Below are 26,770 nucleotides of genomic sequence, written 5' to 3'. Positions count from 1 at the left end.
GATTTCAAATTAATGAAACTGGTTAGGCAGTCATATCCGCGAGTTAGTCTGCTCCGAGTAATCGGATGACTTGTTGGTAAATTTGAAGACTATAAAGTAATAATCTTCATTGTAGTCATTGCCTAATAGTATTCATGTTTTTTCATATCAGGTATGCAGCTTACTTGCAGAGGATGCTGAATGCCAAACACATTACCACGAAAATCTGTGTTTGCGCCGTGCATTTTAGTATGTGCACATGCTCTTGAAAAGGGAAGTTTAAATGTCAAGAAAGGAGCCTTCGTTGACTAGAGATGGGGGTGCGTATAACTAACATAAAAAGGGACGCACATGTGCCTTCGAGGTTCCACGTCGTAATGGATTGTGTACCTGAGAAGGAAGAAAAAGCAGACTGAGCGAAGGGGACACGTGACGCGCGGTAGCAGTACCTCAGTTGCTGTGGGGAGCCTCTTTTGTCAAGTGGGCAGTGCTCACTTATCACAGGCGGCCTATCATTCTGGCATTCACGCACACTGTTTAGCATATAATCCCCTCAACCCCCGCCCCCAATTGAATGGGAGTCTGTCCAGTTGAGCCTCGCCGACTCTTCATGACAGCGGCGAGGTCGAGGGAAACTGCGGTTTTGTGACGGTGAAAGGAACTTTATGTCTTGCAATTCATCTTTCTTGGACACAATTAATCCTCTGCGAGTTTAAACAAGGACTAAACTATCCAAACTGGGATTTAATGTAAGTATTTGTCAATCTTAATTGAATTGTGACATCTTATTCGTTTAGGGCTAAACTAACTACCAAGGACTGCAGAAGGAGCATAGCATCAATAGCGCTTTTCCTATGAATCCGTGGATTGCCCGTCATATTTTTTTTCCTTTGCCACGAACGGCTGTCATTGAGTGGGTAAACCTTGATAGAAAGCACATATAACAAGGGCATACCTTGTATTTAACCGTTTAGACAGATGATCAGAATAGACTGCAGCATGTGTGTTCATTGACGGAGAATTTTGCATTTAGTTGTCCGCACTGGATTTGTTTTTTTAGACACAATGCGAACTGCACACTCCATATAGACCACGAGACGGTTACGGTAATCCTCCAATTTTATATCTTTCTGAAAATGTTTTCCTTAAACTTTTTTACTGACATTTACAATGATAAATGCCATCTTATTGTGATTATTTAGGGTCTGAATGCAGGAATTCCTTATATTTTACTGTATTTGCAAAATTATACCAAAAGAGAGTAGAATGCTAAAACCGGAGTTTTAATAGGATTTTTATGTTAATCGGGTAATCATCCCCTGACAGACGGACCCTACGTTCATTACAATCACATAATGCAATTATTTCAAGTGTTGAGTATAAACCTATAATATGCTTTCATATTTTCTAACAATAATTATCCCCCGAAGTAAACCTTCATTTGATATGTATTGCTCTGTTGTGGAACATGCGATGATATCTGAAAATTAATACTATAACTTGATTCCAACCTCATGGTGTTGTTTTCTCTATAACTCAGATAGCGCCGATGATAGGTAGAGACTAATACGCATTTAGGACTGTCGAGAAGTAATATTTATTTTTATTTTCGTTAAGGCCACAATGTGGTGGGCAGGATGGTTAAAAAAAAAAGATCATAGTGTAAGACTGTGGCGAATTTGTAATGTGCTGACCAGCTTGTTAAACCTCTACCTGCGATATTTCTACAATTGGTCTCACTTGTCACTTACTAATGCCATCCTGAAAAATACAACCATGAAAGGAAGGAAACAATTTTCCAAAAAATGATCGACTCGCGGTAGCTTAATGCGAAACAGACCAGGAACTAACACCCAACATACAGTAGTGGAAGAGTCATTTAAAAGTTTCAAAGTGCTTTTTACAAAAAATGATCAGAAGTAATAATCGTAGTTCAGAATGTTTATTAACATCAGACATCGAATAATGGTATGTTCTGGAATTTGTGTGCATGCATTAATTTCACAGTAATAAAAATCGTTATTTCTTAAATGATTGAAATGATTTAATACATCATAAATTGTGAGAATCTGCTTTCACTATTTTGCTGCGTTGCCTTTGCTTTGCTGTGATTTGAAAGAAGGAACTATTGTTAATCTGTTAATCAATAGCTTTTTAGAATTAATCTATTTTACCATATATATTTTCATTTAAGTTGCATTTTGCAGAAAAATTCGTCAGATTGTGCTCAAGGATTAGATATTTTAATTACTGTAACAGTCATGATGTTTTATAGGTTATGAGAAAACGAACAAAAGCTGTCTAGTGGAGTATAAGGTTCGTGAAATCTGAATTTTAAATTGATGGCTGACAGGTGTTTGTTAGTCACAAGAACTCCCTTGTATGTATTTATGCTCCTCCTCCACCTCCTCCACTCTAAAGGGAATATCGCCATGTTTAAAAAAACAGAATAATGGAGTTGAATCATTTATACCTCAAACAGTGCGCATGCAATTTGAATTTTGTTTCACTTAAGTCCCCAAAAATACTTAACTTCAGGGTAAATAAAAAATAAAAACTGAGTTAAAGAAATGTTTGTTTTTACAGTTGAATAACTGCTAACCAGAATTGTAAGCACCCTCCAGGTTTATTCACATATATTGTCTCTGAAGAGTTATACTGAAGTTTCATTTTGTGCCCTATAGTAAAATCTGGTGTTTAATGAATGAATTATAGAAATCATTTCGGGTAACAACAAATAATATGCATGACTGTCAGTTATACATTTAAATATATATTTAATTGTAGATAGAATGTTAAGTCTCGAATGACTTTTGGCTGTGTGTAAAATGATTTATTAAAGTGCTATGATCATTTTTCGTTTTATCTTCATCGTAGGATAATAAACGTAGCAACAATCTTAAGCGCATTCTTTTGTTTAGATTAAAGAAAAACGATAAACTTATTAAACCAAGGAATGATGAAAATAATGGCTTTGTTTATTTAGATAAAAAATACCAGTTAGTAAATCTAAAAAAATTGTTCTGGCTGTGTGTCTGCTATGACGATGATCAACTTATAAACGAAAAAACAATACAACGATTACACCAGGTGTTTCTCTTTTTTGCAATTTTTAATAGAGTCATAACAGGGTCTTTTAGAATACTCTTGATGAAATACAATGCACCGCTGGCTTTTTGGTAAAATGTCAATTTTAAAATGCTTGTCTTACTCATTTATCCTAGAATGCAATCAATGTAAATTCCAGGGTTTAACATGTGAAGTAATAAAGAGCACGGAGCATTAGTGAAAAAGCGTACTGAAAATATTTGCTGTTGAATTCGTTTACACAACTAGCAAATGTAGAGACCCCAGTCCTGGTCTTATTGGACTGCAATGAACAGTGACAGAAAATGAATGAATGAATGTTTACTGGCAATCTATTTACACTAATTAGCATTGGTTTGTGCCGCTTGCAAATCAAAACAATTCATATGCTTATAAATGCCAACCACTTAATCAAAAATACTATTGATTTCATCGAAACAGGAATGTTAGATTGCTGTCAAGTCAGTGAACTGATCCCAGATTACACGATTTAAATGGCCTGTTTGTTTAAGCGATGCAATTGCAGTATTTTGTGACCCACTCCTCCGATTCATGCCGGGCTCGCCTGGACACGGTGTTCAGCTGTACAAAGGGGCAACTGCGTAAACCGCGAAGGAGTAGTGCCTGTGGAGAGAGGGGGAGACCGAGAGAATAAAGATTTTTAACACTAATTATTTGCGGTTTTATTAAAATGACGCTTACAGTATTACAATCTGGCGCTTCTCTATAGTTGATTCTTAATATAGACATCCCCTACACCCTGTAAAGTTCAAAATCATTTTTATTTTCATGAATATACTTCAGGCGAGTCAGTTGGATTTGCAGTTTAAACATAAAGGTTTTGTTCTACATTCTGTGGGGTTAGTCGTGCTATATTCGCAATGCCACATCACGCTGCAGCTACAAACAGCAATAAAGCCTCCCATATCAACCCTGAATATTAATACGTCGACGGCAGATTAGATAATAATGTGACTGGGAATTAAATGAAGCTTTTTATTACTTTCTTATATGCACTCGGTTTCATGAAAGGGTTCACTTAAGGAGGCAGGATTCTGAGTGGGAATAGATAGAGGGCAGTTTATAATCGTCGGTGTCACTGTATTGAAAATCGTTTTTAATTTATACTTAGAAAAAGGTTTTAGATGGGAGCATTTTCATGTTTTAGGCGTGCTGTTTTGGTGGTGTGACACATGGGTTTCTTCATTTTTGTGTTTTAGCGTTAATCTCAAAATCAATCTGGCTTCAGCTGCTACTCAAAGTATTACTTATAACACAAGCAATGGTAAGCTTCAGGTTTGTTATTACACACATCCAAACCTATGCAGAGATGTGTATTTTTATTTACTTTAGTGAGTTCTGTAATCTCGCACATTGTTTGCAGAAATTCCTTACCTACAGTAAGAGTCAACCACACGAAACCTAACCATATACTATATCTGGATAAACATGTTAATTACTGTATAATATTGTCAGCTATTTAAAGTATTTGTTCTGCTCCACACTCACTTGGTATTATTTTTAACAGACTTACTAACAGTTCTACTGTACAGTTAAAAAAGCAAACACATTTTAGTTTATTTTGCGAAGATCATTGGACCTCCATCAGCATTGATATTGGAGACATACAACTTTTGAACTTGGGTGGTAGAAAAAGCAGGTTGCCAGCTCACACTTCTTGGCTATTGATTGTCTCCCACTTGGAGTCTGTGCAGAGTTCACATATTCTTTACTTGTTTACCTGATTTTCTAAGCACAAATATAAGACACGTTCACAGGCTTTCATCTTTTCTTTTCTTGGCTTTTACCTGAAATCAATGCATGACATTGTAAGGACAAGGATGAATATTGTTGTAATTTCTATTTGTTAATTCACTTCCTAGAATGTAAAGAGAAAACTGATATGAAATTAATATGCGATTCATTCCTCCTATGGATCTGACTCACCAGTGTTAAAATATTTGTTAAGTCCCCATTGGCTTTGTATGAGTAAGTGAGAATGTGTAAGTGTGCAATGCACTGGAGTGATCCTCAGCCCAATACTAACTTTAGTTTGTAACGGTATAGGGCAGTATTATCATTTAAAAATAGCTTGTGTACAGGTTGTTTTAAATATGACAGGACATGAATTTTAAATGTACCACGCTTTGATATATTGGTGATTAATCAAGCAACATGATATTTTTTGAATTAAGAATAAATGCAGCCCATTGTGCAGTACTTTAAAAGCACTTATATGCTAAAGTGATAACATTTAATGAATTTTTCACATCTGCATTCTCAAAAATCATTATTTACCACTCAGAGTAATGAGGAAAATTTTGACAATTCCTGTTTGAAAAAATGGCCATAGCTGGAATAAAAACAGATAACATGTTAAAGTAATGGGAGAAAACCTCCTTAAAACGTCAATATAGGATCTTCTTTTGAGAAAAAAGGAAGCAAAAAAAAAAAAAAAAAACGTTGACAGATGCAATCATATGCAAATTGCTGTAAGAAGAGGTGAAATTATCATCTACAAACATTGGGTAGAAATTCCATCTGCTGCCTCCTCAAGGAGGCTCTTAATAAGTTCTCAGACAGCAAAGTGACACACATCTTAATCAAGCCTTAATCCAAGGAATTAATTCTCTGCGCGTTTATGAATAATTCTCAGAATAATGCTAAAGCTCAAAGTAATGGAGCAGTGAATTTTTGGATAGAGGGTGGGAGACCACCTGATTTTATTTAAAAGCCGTATCTTTCAGAACCTGAATTGGAAATTTGACAGGTCTTGTAAATGGTTGTGTGTAGAATTGTTAAGATTCACGCTAATTATAGATAATTTTTTAGAGTGAAATATGATAGAACCTTGACCAGACAGGTGGAAAAAGAGTTTCACTAAAGTATACAATTTTATACTATAGTATTTTTTTAAATACACGCAATAAAAAAGGAACATAACTTTCTCCGTCCCATGCAATTCAAACCCTAACCCTAATCTTAGAATTATAACTTAATATGTCTATGGTTTTATTTATAGAAATCAAAACATGTGGTGGTTAAAATATAGATCATTATTCTGAATAAGGATTATTAATTTTCACGCATGTTACTATAAAGGAGTACATTAATATCAAAAAGATATATAGCTTGTAGATTTACTGTACATTGCATTTTTCACTTGCTTTTGCAATTAGTTTGCATATTATAGTTTAAAGCAGCACTAATATTTTGTGGGCTTCTTGATTACGTTAAAGTTCACAGTATGTGCAGCTACTCAGAATGAACCTCAATATAACACCGTTCAATGGCAGGTGTGCAGAGGAGTGCCTACTATTCCATATCAGTAAAAGATTGAGAAGGAAAATCTTTATCTATAGGTCATGTTTATGGAAAAAGTTTCATTGCATGGCTATGATGATGATGATGATATTGTTAATTATTATTAGCGGTGGTATTAGTTGCATTATCCATGATTTTATTACATTTAAAACACAGCTCCTGAAAGTAAAATATAATTATGTAACCCTGTGTTCGGATTCAGCGGGTTGGAAAATGGATGGATGGATGGATTATGTCATTTATCAATTATGACACAGACAGGACATATTCCAAGTAAAATATTTTATTATAATTTTTAGAAATTACACAAACACACAAACTTAGTTTAATCTATATCAATTTGATAATCAATTAAATATATTGTGAAAGTCATTGCATCCTCGATATTTTAGCTTTTGATATGTGTGTTCACCTTAAGTTTGAAATTGTATGCCAAAAGCCCATGCACCTTCGTGTTGTTTGTATATTTACAGGACGTTATATACACACACGCAGAGCCATCCATTTGTGAAACCAACAAAGGAGTACTAGTCAAATGTGCTAGTCAAATATGATACAAAAAGATGTTTCTTATTGCTTTGTATTTTTGTTTTAATTTGGAACATGGTCGTTCTATTTATACTTTAAACTTCGATTTCCCACTAAATGAATGAAGATTAGCAAGGTGCTGTGTAGAAAAGATAAGGAAATCTATCTATCTATCTATCTATCTATCTATCTATCTATCTATCTATCTATCTATCTATCTATCTATCTATCTATCTGTCTGTCTGTCTATCTATCTGTCTGTCTGTCTGTCTGTCTGTCTGTCTGTCTGTCTGTCTGTCTGTCTGTGTGCTTACTTTTTACATTGCTTTTCAGGATTTTGTGATGTTTATATTTTTCTGTGAAGATCAGTTTATATTTTGCTGCAAGGGGGAATATGCAAAATCGCGAAATGAAATGAATAGATGAGAAAGAAGGCATATTCTTTAATATTTTTGTTATAATAATGAATTGATTAAAATGGAGTTGGTATAATAGGATTCACTTTCTTTCTTTCTTTCTTTCTTTCTTTCTTTCTTTCTTTCTTTCTTTCTTTCTTTCTTTCTTTCTTTCTTTCTTTCTAAATTGTTTTTTGCCACCTAGAATACGTCGAAATCAGAACTCGAGGGCTTCTAATTGCTCTTTTAAAATTAGTTTTCTTAAAACAAGACTGTCATCATACGGTAAATGAGCAGTTTTACGATTTTCGGCCACCAGCTATGCCTGATACGGAAAACATCTAGTTGCAGAAGGCGCGTCAGATATCCGGAGCAAAGCACAGGAGGGAACATTATTCATTCAAGGTAACAGCTAAACAACAGGCGGCATAGCTTGATGTTATGCCTGTTGCAGTATTTAGACACTAACACAATGGTTATTTTTCATTGTCCATATTACAGCATCTCTGGAAAACGCCCATAAAATCGCAGAATGGCAGAACATTATCAAAATAGAATTAGATTGGCGACTTCTTTCTGCCCATCAGACAGACCGACTGTACTGCAGCTGTTCGTGAGTCTGATGATGCATCACTGGAAAACACTGCTTAAAACAGATGCGTCATACATGCATGCAGAGGGATATGAGGAAAGATACGCTTAAATCACAGGACTTGTCGCGCCATTTATCAAGCAGTTAACACGGTTATGAGACTTCACAGGAGTACATTGTCGAGTACATTTCGTAGGATGGCTGCATATAGAAATAAGCTGAAAACCAATGCTTATAATACAGATAGCGATATTTATAATTATTACCTTTTCCCAAAGTTCTATAAAAGAATAGTCGTATAGTAAATGAAAAATATCATCCAAGGTATTATTATAATATTGTAATTACAAGAACAACCTTCACAGTTATTTAATCAGTTTTAAAGATTGTAGACATAATATTCATCAACATACATGCCAGGTGAATAAAACTACTTTTTTGTTTAGTTATGATAAATGTGATTGTTTAACTTTGAGGAAATTGTATGAAGCAAGTCTATTTACTGATGACATTAATGTGTCAAGGAACACTGGTCAAATGCGTCTTAGCGCGTTAGGATTAAAATGAATAATTAAAACATAATTGAGTGTTGGCCGTTCCAAATGAAGATACTCTTTAAGGTACCTCGAAAATTGTATCTTAAACAGTAGACAGGACACAGTTTTAAGCAGACATATTTAATGCAAGACTATGGTTTACACCAGTGTTTGTAACCAACCAACATAATTGGTTGTTTAAAATGGAATATTTTCGATGGTTGACTCAGTGATTTATGGCAGCTATATTTTCCCACCATTTTGTGAAAATCAGTCCTTTGTTTTACCACATTATAGTTGTATTATTCACACTACTTATACAGTGGAGTTGCAATGTAATATATATATATATATATATATATATATATATATATATATATATATATATATATATATATATATATATCACATAAGCTGATGCATAGAAACGTTACCATAAATCCTTGAAGACTGAGCTACTGTTCTCTCTGTCTGCAAGGCGTTAACGACCGCTGTGTAAATACGCAGGTTGTTATTTTAGGTTCTATTACGTATCCACCCCCATGAGGCTGCTATTTTAATCCGAAGTGTCAACCATAAATCTGATAGCTTTTAACCCGAAAGCCAAAAATAGAAAATACAACAAATACATATTTAGCAATTGTAATGCATGTTTTAAATGCTTTCTTTCTTTTTCTTTCTCTTTCTTTCTTTCTTTCTTTCTTTCTTTCTTTCTTTCTTTCTTTCTTTCTTATACATTTTTGGTTATCAGTTTCGCTTTTCTTGTCCGCAGACTTTCCTGTTGCCAGTAATGGATTTTAACCTGCTGACGGACAGTGAGGCTCACAGCCCGGCGCTGTCGCTCTCGGACTCCGGGACCCCTCAGCACGATCCGGGTTGCAAGGGGCAAGACAACAGCGGTCAGTTTACTCATATGTCATCACAATACATCATGTTAAGTAGTAAATTGCAATCAATTAGGGGTAAACTGTGTAATCTCTGGCTTACATACATGGTCATGCTGGTAGAAAGAGGAATACCCGCATAATTGGTAACTGTATTAAGAGATATTCATATATGTCAGAAATTAAGGCAAATAAAACACATTTTTCAGTTACATTAGTCCTATACTCCTTCCATCCATCTGTTCTCCCATGTATTCATATAAAGACTTTCATATAGGGGAGAGATATTCTTTTCATTCTTTAAAAACCAGTAACTTCATGTAAAAATTTAGAATCGTACAAGTAATTTACGTTATCTTGACCAACGCAAAGATTAATCGTAAACTTGAAAATTAAGACAGCGGGCCAGATTTGTAAATAATAGCACATATGTTGATTTGGCCAAGCTCCCTTTTAGGACTTGATCAATTCCAGGGTTGCAGGAATTTTGCTTGCGATTTACCAGAATGAGGACTGCAGTTTGTTCACATGTAGCGTGCAAAAGACCAAGTTCTCCATCTCTTCTCTCAGAAATAGAACTTGCTCTCGAATGCACATTATATTTTTTGTGTTGCAGTCGCTGAAACTACTTTATTAAAGTAAAAATATAATCGTTTTAAAATATAGCCCTAATTTGCAAGCCTTGGCATCATATGTCAAACCCAGTACAATTCAGTGTTGCACTACAAGCAATATGAATACATACAGTAAGTCCAGCAGTGCCTTGTCCTTGCCTGAGTGATACTCCGCGCCCTCTCAGTTTGATACGCTAGATTGCCCGGTATGAATAAACTTAGGAGTTTGGACAGATATCCCATCCTAGGCTGGATTTTGCTTTGCTCCAAATGCCCCAGTTCCTGTAAAGAATAAAACATACATATTATAATTATACGAATATGTACACTTAAGGAAAACGTAGAGATACCTGTTGGCCTGACAGGTAGTCCGTCGGCTCGGGGAAAAAGGGCGTGCAGGTAGCAGAAGGGCTGCTGCCTCAGAATTGGGGGTGGGGATTTAAAAGTTTAGAGGTAGTAACACAACCAAACAATTTTTATTTGCGCTTATTTAATGAAAAAAACGTCGTTATATTTCCACACTGAAAAGAAAAGAAGGCAATAAACACAACGTTCGTATTGCATTCATAAAATGTTCATCAGGTGCTCGCTGACGCAGCCCTTCACTCCCACGGATGTAAATGAATTCCTTATCAGCCTCCGCATAAGGAAAACATCACACCACACCGCAAACCGTGTGAGTGACAGAAGATACCTGTAGATGTACGCAACTCTGTAATTTAACAAACCACATCGTAAATACAAGTACTGGATGTGTTTGCATATCGAAAACAATACATTAATTTCATGTACAAAATCACAGAAATGTGCCGGGAACGGGAGAATACGAGCGCATTAAAGCCCAGGTAACCCACTCTTTAGCTTAATTATTATTTACTGCACAGTGCGAAATCAAATAAATGGAACCTCATATATTTAAAAATGGGTGAAGCTCTAAAATACCGAGTGCTGTGTAATATGAATATTTCACTTAGCCGTGGAAACTTCGAAGGACTACATTTAAATGAATATATTTCCAAATGAAGAGGCAAGTGTTTTGCTTAAGTAGTCAAGGGACGAGTGTTTGTTAATTTATATGTTCGCATTGCCACTCAGGGAAGCAGCAGGGGTTGTGTGAAGCCTGCAAGCTGATAAATTCAGATTTAATTACAAGAGTGTCTGGCAGGACAGTTTCAGGCTGTAAATCCTCTTCCAACAAGCTTTCTGTAATTCTAGAACTGACGGTATCTGTGTTTGGAAGCCAAGCCTCGTTTTCAAAAAATGCCAGTCTTTGATGGGGTCTTCAGGAGAAATCCAACCTGCGCTTTAGTAATTACGAACCAAATGTTAACTCTGTTACAGAACAGGCCAGGTCAATCATTAATTTAGCATATAAAAAATGCGCGTTGATAAAATACCTATAGGTTGATGTTTATTCAATTTAAAATAAATAAATAAATTAGGAAACTAACGTAAAAGTTAAATAATTCAGGTATTAACTTAATTGTTATGCTGATGGACCGAGTAAAATCAATGAAGATATCAATGATGCATCAGAGAGGGAAAGAGAGAGAGAGAAATAAAAGTGCCAGAGGGGCTCCTTAGAGCGATGGCATAGGGGCACCATTTATGGTTCTCAAAAAACTCAGCCACATGAAGGTTCCAGAAAGAACCTTTATTTATTTAGATCCATAACAGGCTCCATACAGTAAATAACCATAAATAGATGGTAACATATCTGTGAAATGCCAAGGGCTCATGCTTTTAAAAGGACTCTTGCTGCATAGAGTAACACAGGCTAAGTTCAGATTTTCGTAATCGGTTAGTGCCTTGCTAGGCGGCCCACCATACATTAAGAATTTCGGTTTTTTTTTCTACATAAGATGAAGTTTTTCAAAGCACAAAGAACCAAAGAACCCTTTCTACGAAGAACCACACAACCCAGTAAATTACCATAAAACACCATTAAAGATCCATTATTTGTAAGAGTGGCTTCGCATGCAATTCGAGTTTCTTCATAACGTGCACCTGTTTTGTGATCATAGTGGGTTTGTGTGGTCTGTAGATGCATAAAACACGTCATGCTGTAAGGAATATCAAACACAATGTACATTGTCTGTAAGGTCGTGTTATAATTATTTTTATTATATATTGTAGGAAATATTTGCTTTTTCAACAAAATAATGCATTTTTATTTTTCAGAGACGGTTTAATAAGTGATTCTTAAAACATTTTGGTATGGGGAAAACGGGAAGTTATTAAGAATATAGTTCAAACCCAAACGAAAAGGCCTTTCCATTATAAAACTCATAGGACACACTGCCTAAATCAGCCCCCGTTTAAATTCCTAATCTTGCAATGACAGATATGTCCCATCTTCCTTAGAAACAACTTAAAATTGCCTGGAATGTGACTCATTCAGAAAATCTCAACTTCCACACAGTCTCCCTTCTAGCAATCCCTTTTATTATCAACATCATTAACCCAGATTACTTGTAAGCAAAACATTTGAAAGGGCTAAGAGGCTGTGTTTCAGCCTGGACTGAATTGGCGGAGTATCGTAAGAACACACTCCTACTATTAAAGCGCTCAGGCAAGTCTTTGCAGGTCTTAAAGATCATTTGAAATTACAATTCAAAGTTTATATAATGAACGTGCGTTCGCTCTTTAAATTCGAGTAAAATGACAAGTTATAATTATCAACAGATATTATACGTAGTTGATAGTAGCCGATTAGTAAAAATGTAAAGTGAAACCCTAAGTAATGTGTGCATTGTTGACAAAGCGCTCTTTTCACACATTCTGCACTGGTGCACGTTTTTTAACGTTACTCTCAACACAGTTATTTATTCAGGATACCCAGGTGCTTAACGTGATGCTCTCACATAACTACTGTGGGCCTGACAGCACAGAAAAGTCATCTCTTGACCAATCTTAAAACGGTAAAGTTAAACCCATGATTTGTCTGCAGAACGTTTGCAGTGGCACAAACAATCCAAGAACATTTCAGACATGAAATTGCTCGATTAGTTGTATCAAAGACTTAACTATGTTATATGTGAAACCACGCCATTAAAATAAAGACATTATTAATTATACTACTACTCTAATAGGACGATCAAAACGTGGGTGATTCGATCCAGCAACTTAAATATCCATCGTATGAAATGTAAAACTATTCTCTGTCGACAGTGTAGTTTATAAAATGTATATTTTGTGCATTTTCGCTCAGAAGTAAAATAAATAAAACTCACTCGGCCTACTAATGCTGAAATGCACGCTTTTGTGTGCGCAACCTTATGGTTTTGCTAAAATCCAACTTCGTCTTTTTTCGGTTAAAAAAGTGCGATATACGTGCAGATGTATTTCGTTTCCCTGTATGGTCGTTTCTGTGAACTGACTGGCAATCGCGAACGCAGTAAGCCTTCCTTATATCCAGTATCAAGTCCCAGAGGAGACGAGACAGCGCCGACTCAAAGCCTGAATCTGAAAGTATAAAGGAATTAACATATCCTTGGTCTCACGCATACATCGAGCATCTCATATTTGCGCGTTCAGAGTATTCAAAACACCATTTCACTTATTTTGGAGATATCAAACTAATAATGCTTGTTTTCGAGGTTAATTAAACTATAAATCTTCATTTCATTGGCGTCAGAGCCTTTGGTTTTGCCTAATAATATTTTTCTGTTACATACAGATTTGGACTTTTAATACAGTTTTACTTCGATTTTTTTCGGAATAATAAAGTATAGCAGTGGCAACCATGCTTTGGGTGGGTGCATAAGTCAAAGGGCTAAAGTTACCAACTAAAAATAACAAGCATCGTTGAAAATTCACAACTGATGCTCAATTTTAACTTAATGGTTCAAAGTAGCATGGTTTGCAAATGTACTGTTTAAAACTTTGATGAAATCCAAACGAGAATTGGCCGATATTATTATTATTTTTGTTGTTTCTGAGAATTAAGATCACCTTAATATAGATATAATGTAGCTTTTCATACGCCGGTATTTACTTTTCTTCCTGCGTTGTTGATATGACATACACAGCAATGTTTTGGTTATTTGTATTTAGATGTTAAAGGAGGCCATTTTCATTACCAATCTGTAATGAAACAACCGATTGTTTTCTGTTTGTCAATATATGCAGTATATTTTGTTACAATTTTAAAAGCAATCTTAATTCTTGGTGACGCAGCAGTTAGCCACAGCGCCTCGCCGATCCAACCTCTAGGTTTCGAACCAGCTGCTTCTGTGAAGTCTGCACGATCTGCACGTGTCTACTGAGGTTCCGTTCGGATGCACACCTTAAGGACGACTGAGGGCTCCAAAGTGGCATCGAGTGAACCCTGCGACAGAATCGGTTATACCCTTGAGGTCGAAACTGTTGGCTTCCATCCGCACTACGCGGTCTTGAGAATTTAATGCCGTTAACTTTTCAGTGTTGGAGATTATTTAAAATTGTACCTTACATATTAAGCCTGATTTTTCCTGCTCATGCATTATTTATCGTTAGGTGGAGAACTGCACTGTGTTCTGTTTAAAGTTGAGCAGAAGTGTGCAGCTATCTAATACATTTCGCACAAAACCTGCTTATTTAATGATGGCTGAAGTAACAAATATGATTATGCAAATTTTAATAAATGATATATTTTTAGCACGTTATATTGCATATAAAGTACTGCAATTTAATTGTCACCTTTACAACGACAAAATGACAGCTAACTAACCACGTGAACGATATGTGTACGTCTCAATCGTTCTCAGCTTTATTTAAATCTGGAATAGCAGACAGAAGGTGGTCTTAGAAGCCAGCTAGCGTTTTAAAGTCCATTCATTGCTCATTTATTGCTGCTCCCAAAGTACTAAGCCTTTCTCAAACAGTCCCAAACCTGTTATGTCGCGGAGGGCTGATCCTCTGGATTACATCTCGCGCTAAATGAGCTCTTTCTGTGGGGTCTTCACTTTGGAAAACCCGGCACCATGGAGGAAAGAGTTTAACAGTCATAACATTTGTTGCTTAGCCCGGCCACTTTTCTTGGCTCACCGGGATTATTGATTATTTTCACGCTGGGTTGCAAAATGTCAGCTCTTAGACACTCACGGGATTTCAAATGGCTAAGGCCTCGTTTGTAGAATGTGCTGTCAAAATAAACAAGAAAGTCGCGTTTTCTTTCATCATCATCATCTTCTTTTTTTTTTAATAAAAGGGTTCCTGGGATTTTATTTTTTAAGTGGGGAAAGCAGATGGATTAGTTATTGTGGCATAGCCCTGAGGCTACGCATAACGTAACAAACCTCCCAGCTGTCTAAATGTGCTTGAAAACGTGACATCCTTTCAACATGGTTATTTTGCTAACTTACACCTTCCAGCTTCTTCTCGATGTAAGGCGTCGTCCTACTTTTTAACGAAATGCAGGGATAGGCCAGAAGAAATCGACATTTCGTAATAAACAGCGGTACACAACAACATCAACAAAATTGTTCAAGAATAAAAATAAGAATAAACACAAGTGGGGCAGTAAAATATTACCTTTTGTCTTAGTGTACACACATGACATGTTTAATTAGTTGTAAGCTGTCCAAATGCAAATGTTAAGTATCTTGAATTTGTTCTTTTTTAAATGTACTGCAGTGTGTGTCAATGATGGAGTTATTTTTACATGTTCAGTAAACACAACTTTTTGTGTTAGACGTAGAGAAATCTCACCAAAACCAGACAGACGAGTCAAACCCAGAGGATGGATCCCTGAAGAAGAAGCAACGGCGCCAGCGGACGCACTTCACGAGCCAGCAGCTGCAGGAATTGGAAGCCACGTTTCAGAGAAACCGCTACCCCGATATGAGCACCCGGGAGGAGATCGCGGTGTGGACGAACCTGACAGAGGCGCGAGTCCGGGTAGGTCACTGCTTATTCTTTTTAGTTGGAAAAAAAAGAAATACGACAGTTGTACCACTGATCGCATCTTCGTAAAAATAAATCGACAAATAAGTAACAAATTAGGACACTGCAGACGTTCACTCCACGGGAGACCTTACATAGAGAGAAGCGAAGTATTTCCCCCGTTTATTTTGGTGGTTTAAATTGATTTGACTCTCGGTGGTTCAGGTGGCAACAGGAGAAAGGTTTAACAGAAAAATCGAATCCTGTCATATGTTAATAATTTCACAAAGATTTAACTCATTGTTTACACATGTTAAGCATTTTAATCAGCACCGTTCAAATTAGGCCCAATAGTAGTTTTGTTGTTTTAGTGGAAATGAATTGTGGTGTTCATGTGGTTTTCATCCCAACAAAGAATTGGAACAAAGGGCTTAGGTGTAAACTATGGATGGCATATGATCAGAGTCTGCTTACAAGTCTCCTTGGTACTTTATTTTAGTTTAGTGAAGGTTCTAGGCATTATAGTATTTGCTTAATTGCATTGTGTTATAATTATTGTATGCCCTTTTGCATTTATCAATACCTGTTAACTTCATAACAAATTACCAGATTTATTTTCATTGTGTGCCAGACATACACTTTACTGAAGGATTTTCAACAACAGTAAGTAAAATTTCCATTGGTAAATCCAGTCAAAAAATAAAAGTAATATGTGTTTTGTGACCTCCAGGGAGCACCAACAATTCCCAAACCCCAGGCACAATTACACCAAGACAATCCTGGGTGCCAGTAAATGTTTTTTATTCACAATACCTTCAAAAATCACACTACAATCACCAATGAACAAAAATGTCTCCTTCTGCTCCTCCTGTTGAGGTTTGCCTTCTGCCTCCCGACTCACTCAATTCTTGAAGTGATACGGTTTCTTTAATGATAGGCCTGGGAGTACTTCCGGAGCCCAGGCCTCGCATAGTAGGGAGGTGTATTCTTCCCAAGTGCACCCCCTTTTGCCATCCAAGGACCCTGATAGGGCCACACTTCGAAACTATAAGTTCCAGGCAAACCTGCGGGTTTCTAGACTGGGGCCAAACCAGAGAAGCAGCGCCCCCTCTCATACTGGTGGATAAACTGCTCAGAAAACCAAGTCTCCCCCAGTCTATCCATTATTCTTGTAATCTGACTGACATGGGAATTAATAATTATCCTGGGTTGGAGTCATCCTTCATCCCAATCAGAATGCCAGTCCATCCGTCATGGCATTTAAAGTTTTTGTAATGTATTGTATTTTTTATATTATTTTGTAAGTTTATAAAGAAAGGACCTGAAGATGTCTCTTTTGGTTATTAAGTATTACCAGTGTATCAATGCTATCAATTTGACTTAAAGGTTGAACTGTACATTGCAAGGTTTCTGGTTCTGTTATCATTATTTGTACTATGTGTAACTTTAGTCAATTTACTTATCAAGAGCCACACATATAAATACATATGAGAACAATTACAGTAGATTGTAACTATATCATTTGTAAATTACTTTGGAGAATAGCTTCAGCTAACAAAAAAATAAAATTAATCGAAGAGCAGAGTGATGCAGGGCTGCTGTCTAACAGCTCCAGAGCCCTGGACATTGTCATTAGCATGTTACCCATATTTATTTTATTAACTTTTTTGTTTTATACTAACACTTTTATCCAAGGTGAATTTCAATATTTGACATAGAGATGGTTAAATTTTTTTTTTGTTGTTCAAGTTGGAGCAAATGGAGGGTGAAGTGACTTGCTCATGGTCACACAGTTCAGTAGTGGCCTTTCAACCCACAACCTCGGGGTTTGAAGCCCAAAGCTTTAACCAGTACACCACACCACCTGTGCAGTTGAACAAGTTTCTTAGAGGTAGTGTAGTTTCTCTACAACATTTCAAAGAAGCATGCCATTACCTGCTATAAATTGGCCTCCTGTGAATGAGTGAGTATCGGTGAGTGTGTGAGTGTATTCTGTGTTGAAATGGTGTCCCACCCAGTTTTGGCACTAACCTTGTTCTGGATGCTAGTGGACAGGCTCTGGGCCCTCCCACTGATCCTGAACAGGATTAAGTGGGTTTGATAAAGGATGGATGGATGGACAAATAAACAAACATGTTTGGTTTTGTTTGTCACCAAGCTAATGGATGAAACTTTGCTAACATTAATGGCAGTCCGGTTACATGGCCCATTGTACAAGCACAGTTCAAATGTTTGAAGTCTGGATGACTCTATTTCATTGCCACATCTAGCAGCACTACACAGCATTGCACCACAGATTCGAACTAATATAAATAAAAGGTGGTAGCAGCCCAGTTTAAATGATGACAGATGTGTAACCAATCATCAGAATCTTTGTGTAGACCTTACAGCTGAAGGAACAGTGGTTATGCAAGAAATATTTTTAATGGAAAAGTTACATATCAATTAAGAAATAAATGTCAAATTCAGAAAAATAAGAGAAAGAATACAGGAATCAAAAACATAGATAAATGTAATGGGAAAAGGTTATAATAAGTCCATATGTATGCAGAAAAAAAATCTCAATATACTGATAGAAATGCCATATTCTAAAATATAGACTGAGGAAGGCAAACTGAAGCCTTGGGAGACAAGTGGCGTGGAGGTAGTACTGCTGCTTTGCAGTAAGGAGATTGTGGGTTCACTTCCCGGGTCCTCCCTGTATGGAGAGTGCTTTGAGTAGTGAGAAAAGTGCTATATAAATGTAAAGAATTATTATTATTAATAATTCTGAACTGAAGGTGCAAAATGCAAGATACATCCACTCTGTGCATTTAACAATCTACCAATGCTATTTTATCATAGCAGTCTCCTAGCAGACATGTAGCCGACGATCTGGCCAGTTCCCCCTTTATATCATAATTGGAAAAGAACATGGGGTTTCTAAACAATGAAATTCTGTAATATAGATGTGCAAAATGTATACCCATTACTTAGTAACTGGCACAGCTGCATTTATGTGATCAGTGCAGGTCAAAGTACCAGAGATAGTATGATAAGGCACATTTGATTTGCTAGCCTTTGATAAGAAAAATCAGTTACAAAACAGATAAACAAGTATAAACATAAATACAATGAACATTTAAATTAACCATTTTTTATGGTATCATTGTTCTTCAAATAATGCATAATTACTTTTCCTTGCCTATTCAAAACATGAACTACAGTATATCAATTTTTTATTTTAGCTAATTAAAATTCCTTTAATTTTACATTTTGACATCTTCTAAAGAATAAGCTTGTTATACACCGTATTAAACAATGCTGAGTTTGAGTATTAAGTATAAAAAACTCAAGTTGCATGTCATATCATTTTTGCATATGCAGCTAGAATAAAGGAGCCAAAAAAGATGAAAATCTAGCAGCAACACACAACTGCTTATCAATTAGCTATGTTAGAACAGTATGAGGTTTTCAGCAGCTACCCTCTGTTCACTCCACTGTAGCTCTCTGTCTCCACTCATATCTGCTATGCTATTTCTGACCTGCTCTCTGGCACTGATTTTTCTTTATGATAGGGTACTGTCAGCACTTTTAATCATCATTTGGATGCACTTTGTTTTTTGTGGCCATTGGTTAAAATTTTCTAGATGTAAGCAGTTCTTTAGACGATTTTGCCTTTGATCAAGACTATCAACACCTAAATCCATCAAGTTATTATTATATGCATCAGCATTGGTTTTAACCATGTGCACCTGAAACAGTCTATTTATAATTTCTCTGGCAGTCCTGCGTGGAACAAGTGGTATACTTGACAAGTATAGATTATTTGTGCATGTAGCCAAGCTTGATTCTGCTGGCAGGGCAGCACATTATACTTTCCCAGCTTGAGAAATATTTTCCTCTAGCTGTAAGCAAGTCTAGCTGATTACATAGATAGATAGATAGATAGATAGATAGATAGATAGATAGATAGATAGATAGATAGATAGATAGATAGATATCCAGTTGTTGCAAAATAGTTAAAAATGCAAATATGATGAAACTGTAATATTCATAACTATAAATGTTTTCTAATAACAGTATTTAATACATAGTATAAAGAGATATAATCCCTGTGCCAGTGTGTCTGTTATAATGGACTAAGGTGAAAACAAGTGCAACGGGTGAAGGCCTTATACAGTCTAATGACTAATGACAAAAAAGAGCTCTGCGAGAACCTCTTAGACCTCTGTGTTGGAATTAGGCTGGTGAATAAAGGTACTCCAGGACAACATGTCACAGAGAAGATAAACACCATTAATCAACATAGACAATCATTTAGTCATTGTCCTGTTTTCAGCTACTACCTCAAGGTAGTTCAGATTCAATCCTGTACTGCAACTAGCCTTCCTGATCAAGTTATTCAGGCATTTGATATGCCCCAATCTGTTTTTTTTCCTTCAGCTGACCACATAATTTAACAGTGTACTAGTGGCAATGGACAGTTAAATTGTCACACATGTTAAAGGACCCGCATTTACTTAGAAATAAGAGCCTGCTATGGCCTTCTTTTGTACCACATGCCTCTGTTATCTATCAAATCCAGTCTACTGTTCAGATGCAACCCTGATCAATGCAGTCTACAGTAGGGGAGTCATCAGAGAACTTGATGTTGTAAATTTAAGTTATACTTAAAATTGATGGTGTAGAGGGTAAAGACAAAGAAAGACAGGATTGTTACCTGGAGTGGACTTGTGTTACTGAACACCATCTAGAACACACAGCTTAATGCTTTAGTATTAAAGTCAGTTTTCAGGACCAAACACCATGGCTTAATCAAGACTATCAAACTAATATTTAGAGATACTGGAAAATCAGTTTTAGATACCTTAAAATACAGTTTGGCTTTTCAAATATGTTTTTATATTTCAAAACAAATTCCCCTATATTTTAAGACAGTAATACTTTTTGAGCTATATCTCACATACATGTGAGGATGTTGTCATCGGTCGAAGGTAAGACAGGAGTCAAGGTGAAATGCTGGGGTGCCAACAGGGCCACCTGGTTTACTCAACATAATGAGTTGACTCAAAGTAACAAGCACTTGATAGCGCAGTAAAGTAAAATATAGCTGTTGGCTGTATCTTAAAGGCTCTGGAAGGCAATCAGGCTTCAGGGTTGGAGCTCTGTAGTGCTCCATTAGACAACTGCCCATACTATTATGGATCCCCATCATGTTCACTCGAGAGCAAGGAGAATTATGGGTTAAAGCTATACCACCTGTGCTTCAGAAGAGGTCATCCACCTGAAGTTAAGCATGTTTGGGCTCTGCCAAGCACTTTGATGGGAGACCATCTAAGAAAAAGCCTGGGTTGCTATTGGAAGAGGTGTTGATAAGGCCAGCAGTGGGCGCTTACCATGGGGTTTGTGTGTGGATCCCAATGCCCCAGTGCAGTGACAGGAACGATGAGCTGTAAAAATGGTGCCATCCTTCAGATTAGATGTAGAACCAAAGTCCTGACTCTCTTTGGACATTTAAGATCCCTGAGCATCTTTCAAAAAGATTATTGTTTATCCTGATGTCCTAGCAAAACAGCTCATCACAGCCCCATCCATTCTGGCCGACTAATCATTCCCTGTCTCTAACTGGCTATCTCTCTCACCCCTTCAACACCTAATAGCTAATGTTTGTGTACTGGTGTAATGTGAGTGTACTGGTGCAATAATGGCTGCTATTTAATCATCCAGGTGTGTGCTACACATTGGTAGTTAAAGTGGTTCCCCTCTGTCTAAATGCTTTTAGTAGTGAGAAATGCACTACATAAATGTAGTTAAAAATTATTATTATATATTTATTAAAGAAATGATGTATAATTCACCAAATGTTAACCTGTCAGAATGTAGAAAATAGGGAGAAAGATGCCTCATTAGACCATATTACTTTTTACCACTGCATACAGGTCTAGATCTTGTGCTTATTATGTCAGATTTTGCATCTTTGTAAACTGGCCTTGAATAGAAAGGGTTTACATAAATGAGACCCTGGCATAAACTCTAGATTTGAGGAAGCTTGTGACATACAGTTTTTGATGAGACTGCGTCACAGAGGGGAATCATACAATTTTATCATAGTATCTGTAGCCGTACTGTTGTGGCAATTAGTGTAAAATGTCTGTCAATCCCTGAACTTCAAACTGTAACTGCTGTTTTTTTGCCAACATAGGTGTCTGTATTTGACCTGTGCTGTTATAATGTTTGAGATAGTTCCTCTTTATACATGAAATCATTTTGCAGTTTTTGTGGCTAATGCTCCTGCAATTTGGACATAGGCTATTGGGGATCTTTGGAACTGTCTTTGCTGCTTCATGTTGCTTTGAAACCTCACCTATCAAAGTGCTAATTGACAGAACTATTTTATAGCTGACACATCTTGTTGATTATTAATCAGCCTTAATGTGACTCACTTTTTAAACTGCGTTTGTAACGGTGACTTAATTACTTCTAAGTTACACTCCTTTTTCATGTGGTGTTTCCTTTGTCTACTCCAACTCTATACATTCACTACATTCTTTGAAGTGAAGATTTAAATAAGGCAAGTTTTGAAGTTAATGATTTGTATGACTTTGTGGTTTAGAAAAATGGATCATGATTGATTTGAAAAAAAAAATTAATTAAACAAAAGGGATGTGACAAAAGTTTTATGTTTTGAGTAGCTCATATACAGTAGAATGTTTGAAACCAGTGCCTTTGTGGTGCTGTTATAGTCTTGGGCTGAGAGAAATGACTATGATGCTTCTTGTAAGTCTTTAATGTTTTTTGTAAATATGAGCATTTGTACTCTTCACATGTGCAATTCATTGCAGACTTTTGTTGTCTGAACATAATGAACAATTAAAGATGTAGGAATCTTGATTGAACTGTGTGTGATAATAAAAAAAAACACTATGGTTAAGTCTTTTAATGTAGGACACCTACATTAGAATGAAAATGCTATTTTTTGTAAATCCTCAATTTTTTTTGTTTATGAATTCCTATTCATTTTGAATATCCTGGCCTTGAGCAGTTTTTACCACACAGACTGGCATTGTTACTGCCATGCATTCAGGCATTAAAATGAAAAAAAAAATCAAAATGTCATGACAGGTTCAAATTTAGCTGTGGACATTCTGTTCACCATTCTGGTAGCTTACCCTTCACCAGTGGAATTCTACCATTTGACATAACCAGCAGGTCATGTATTACTCTTCAAATGAAGCTGCTCATATGCAGACAGTCATGTCTAAGCTAATCCAATTAATGAAAACTTGGTAGACATCATACGTTTACTAAGTGAAACAAACATATCCCTTTCATAAGTTTGCCTGCTTCTGCATCAGGACAGAATGTACACCTCTTGTGCAAGTCACAGGGAGTGAATACACGGAGCTGCTTTGGCTCAGGGCATGTGTTGTTTTTCCTGATCCTTAGGGAGATGATGAACTTAACTCTGGTCTCATGCATGTTGATAGGCCCTCACATTAACACTAGTAAGGCAAAGGAATGTAAAACCAGTAGTGTAATTGTACAAAACAGTTTACCTGTCTCTGACTGGTGCTTGCCAAACAGCTCTCTTCATGTACATTCATTCTGAGTGTTATTTATCTTTCCAGGGCCAGGGAAGTTTAATTTTGTTTCTGATATTTGCTAACTCCTGGTCAATTTAAGAAGACAGACTAATTTTAGTTGGGATCAGGACATCTTTAATTTGGGAGTTCCCACACCTAATGTTCTTCCTGTTGTAGATTTGTTTGCATATTTCTAATCTGAGTTGAATACATGTCATTATTATAAATTTGGAAATGTAATGGTTATGGCACATATGTAGGAGAGAACCTAGAGAGGGCACTACTTATTTTCTCAAAGGTTTGACATTCTGCTCTTTAAACTCTGTTTCCTGTCAGTTAACTAACTTGCATTCCAGTTTCTGCAAAAATATTGCCATAAATACCTGATTATTCTAGATGCCCTGTATTTCTTAAAATAAAATCATAAAATAATATTTTTGAAGTTTGAAAACAGCTTACTTTGTATCTGTTCATAATCTCAAGTAATAGGATCTGCCACTCCCAAGTTTATGACAGCTGTACTGTATATTACAGTTCTCATTTAAGTACTCTACTGTTTTATTTATGACTATAGTCATCTATATTTCAAAGAAGACAAAGATAAGGTTTGTGGTGCTTTAATTCCTGTAATACATTTTATCTCTGTTTTGTGGAATGGAGTTAAACTTTACAACTTTGTAATATAATACATTTTAGATAACGTCTCTCATTTCTTTCATCACTGCCACTGCTAATGTGTCTTCAGACTTAGGAGTTCTTTTATATTTAAAATATGTGGTGTTTAAAACACATCTGCCTTCCACATTTTCAAATCTCTTAAGGCAAAGCTTAATTTAAATTAACTTGACATGTTCCACTTATTTCTTTCTTAGTAAGAAAAGTAAAAGTGAACTAAATTACGCACTCCATAGCTTTCGTTTAATGGTGCAGAATATCATCCACACTATTGATCCATCCATCCAGTTTCTACGTTGTATGTTCAGTTCCAGTCTCGGCCAGGGGGTTCCTGATCTCCACTACTGCACCCTATTAGGGGGTAAGCCCAGTGGCCCATTGTAAAAAAATTGAATCTGTGCTGTATATATTCCTAACAATTTTAAATTACTACATGTATTTGTTATTAAACATAAACTATTAAAATGAACATATAGGAATTTCTTTCACAATAGATGTAATTTTAAAATATTTTTTAAAAATTACATAAAGAAGAACAAGAAAGTAATCAGGAGATATTTCCTGTTCAAATAATCACTTTTGGTAATAACTTTTAAAATCAAAAACATTTACACTAAATAAAAACTTATTAGAGGTCAGTTGTAAACTAAGCATCTCTCTAAGCATCCCTGATAAGCCATGATAGTGGGTAAAGCAATGCATTATACTTATCAGACAAGTCTTTGTACGATAGCATAGGTTAACATGTATTCAACATTTGGCGAGTATGGTTTTAATGTGCTACATTGCTTTTTAGAAAAGGAAGATAAAATAGAAGGCACTACTGATTTCAACTAATAAACAAAACCATAATTAAGTACCTGGTGGACAATGGACTGAATGGACTGAAAACAATGATATTGTAGGCTAAGTCTCTTCTTCAAACAGACTTTATCAATCTGAGAAATTCACTTAACATGTATGTGTTCCTTCTGTACAACATATGTGCAAACAATTCGATTGCCGGTCTTGTTAATTGTCTTGTATAAAGCCGTCTATCAAATCCACACGAATAACAACAAAAATAGTACCACTCACATCAAAAGGCACTGAATAAAATGGACCTACAACTTACTTGTAACAGATCTCACTTAAACTCATTGATTTATCCTTTCTTGTGGACTTGGTACAAGATCAGGAGCCCTAGAGTTTATCTTGAAACCAACGTCAGAGCAGGCCGTAGTCCATTACAGAGCATACTCTGTTTTGTGCCTTATTTTTTTTTTATTTTTTTATTTTTTTTTTGTGTAATTTATAGTTTTGTTGGTTCTCGATCATTGATTTAAAGTCTATTTTTTAATTTTTAAGAAATTTTGGGAAAGTGTAATATTTTTTAATATCTTGTCCTTTTGTTTATACAACAAAGTAGCATGACACAATCATTTTTGTCACATTTCGGATGATATAAGTATGGTGGCATTTCTTATATTAGCTAGTTAGTTATATTTCTTATATTCCCTTGGTGGAAAGTCTTACTTCTTTGGAAAACCTCTTAGTGACAGCTTCAAATTCAAATTGGCCCTTGTGGTATAGTTTTTTTTGACAAATTTTTGACTTTGATTTTTGATTTGTGTTTAGCATTTGTATTTTGGTAGCACAATCTTTTTCCGTTTTGGTAATGACAGTTAAGTGTTTTCAATGGGTGTCACCTCTGTATGCCAACAAATATCCAAGCACATTTAATTTAGACACCTTTTTAAAGAAATTCGCCCATATCTTTGATAACCCTGACAGAACTTGGAGGACTTATAATGCTTTATTAATAGTAAAAGAGGGGAACAAACCTATTGGAGATTCATTATTTCTTTTAAAGCCTCAGGAAGGGATAATGTCACTTTAGTTACATCATTAAGAGAGGATTATGTGATGAAATTAAGGTTGAAATCACCAAGTATGACCTAGAGGAAACATTAAATGAAGTATTGTGCTTTGCACAGAAACTAGGCAGTAGATCTAAAGAGCATAAAAGAGAGAAGCAGGGATTTAGACCCCATAACATTTCTTAACCTAGGTCTACTCTAGATCAGCCTGAGCTAATGGGGGATAAAAGAAACTAGTATTAGTGCTCAAAACATTATAGATGAGCTTTTTCATGCAGTGTTTCTATTGTAGTGGGTCAGAATACTTGGTAGCTATGTGTCCTAAGTTTCAGAGACTGAATTGGGGTTAATGGGATGGGAACTTGTCAAAAAAAGCAGTTCATTCTCCCTTGCTTCACTGTTGAATAAAGACACTAGGGTCTTTACTGATATCTTTCACGTGTCCACGAAATTAGGACTCAAAACTCCTTTGTGTTGTGAGTATTGATGGGGGTCTGATTGTGGAGGGCTTTATTAAGTCAATCACAACTGCTACCAAGTTAGTAGTAGGTTGCCTTTTCTCCGAAAATACTTCTTTATTTATACTGCCCAATTCTAATCTATCAATTACTTTGGGATTTCTCTAGTTACCGAAGAACAGTCCAGTTATTGAGACAGAGAGAGCTGATTTCTTGGAGTTCTTACTGATTATCAAAGTACATTCAAATACTTGTCCCATCCCCACGTCATATTTGTCATACTCACACTCTTTCTGAGGTCTATACGGATTTTTCTGATTTTTTTTCTTAATTTAATTTACCAATAATATGACTGAGCTATTGACTTTCTGTTTGCTGCTCTGCTACCTAAGGATTGTGTTTATCCATT

General features: G+C 36.0%; 1 protein-coding gene across 1 annotated transcript in view; it reads left to right on the top strand.

The window, feature by feature from the left end:
* Positions 1-211: 211 nt before the first annotated feature.
* The window catches only part of pitx3 (paired-like homeodomain 3), a 68,335-nt gene continuing 41,776 nt past the window's right edge, over positions 212-26,770 (top strand). Inside the window, exons 1-3 of the mRNA XM_028794163.2 lie at positions 212-728; positions 9,214-9,340; positions 15,614-15,819. Coding sequence (XP_028649996.1) covers positions 9,232-9,340; positions 15,614-15,819 — 315 coding nt within the window. The 5' untranslated portion in view covers positions 212-728; positions 9,214-9,231. The remainder of the gene's footprint in view (positions 729-9,213; positions 9,341-15,613; positions 15,820-26,770) is intronic.

This window comes from Erpetoichthys calabaricus, chromosome 2 (assembly GCF_900747795.2).
Source record: "Erpetoichthys calabaricus chromosome 2, fErpCal1.3, whole genome shotgun sequence".
NCBI classification, from domain to species: domain Eukaryota; kingdom Metazoa; phylum Chordata; class Cladistia; order Polypteriformes; family Polypteridae; genus Erpetoichthys; species Erpetoichthys calabaricus.
Note: the sequence above shows the minus strand (reverse complement) of the source record. Positions and strands in the feature narration are given on the sequence as shown.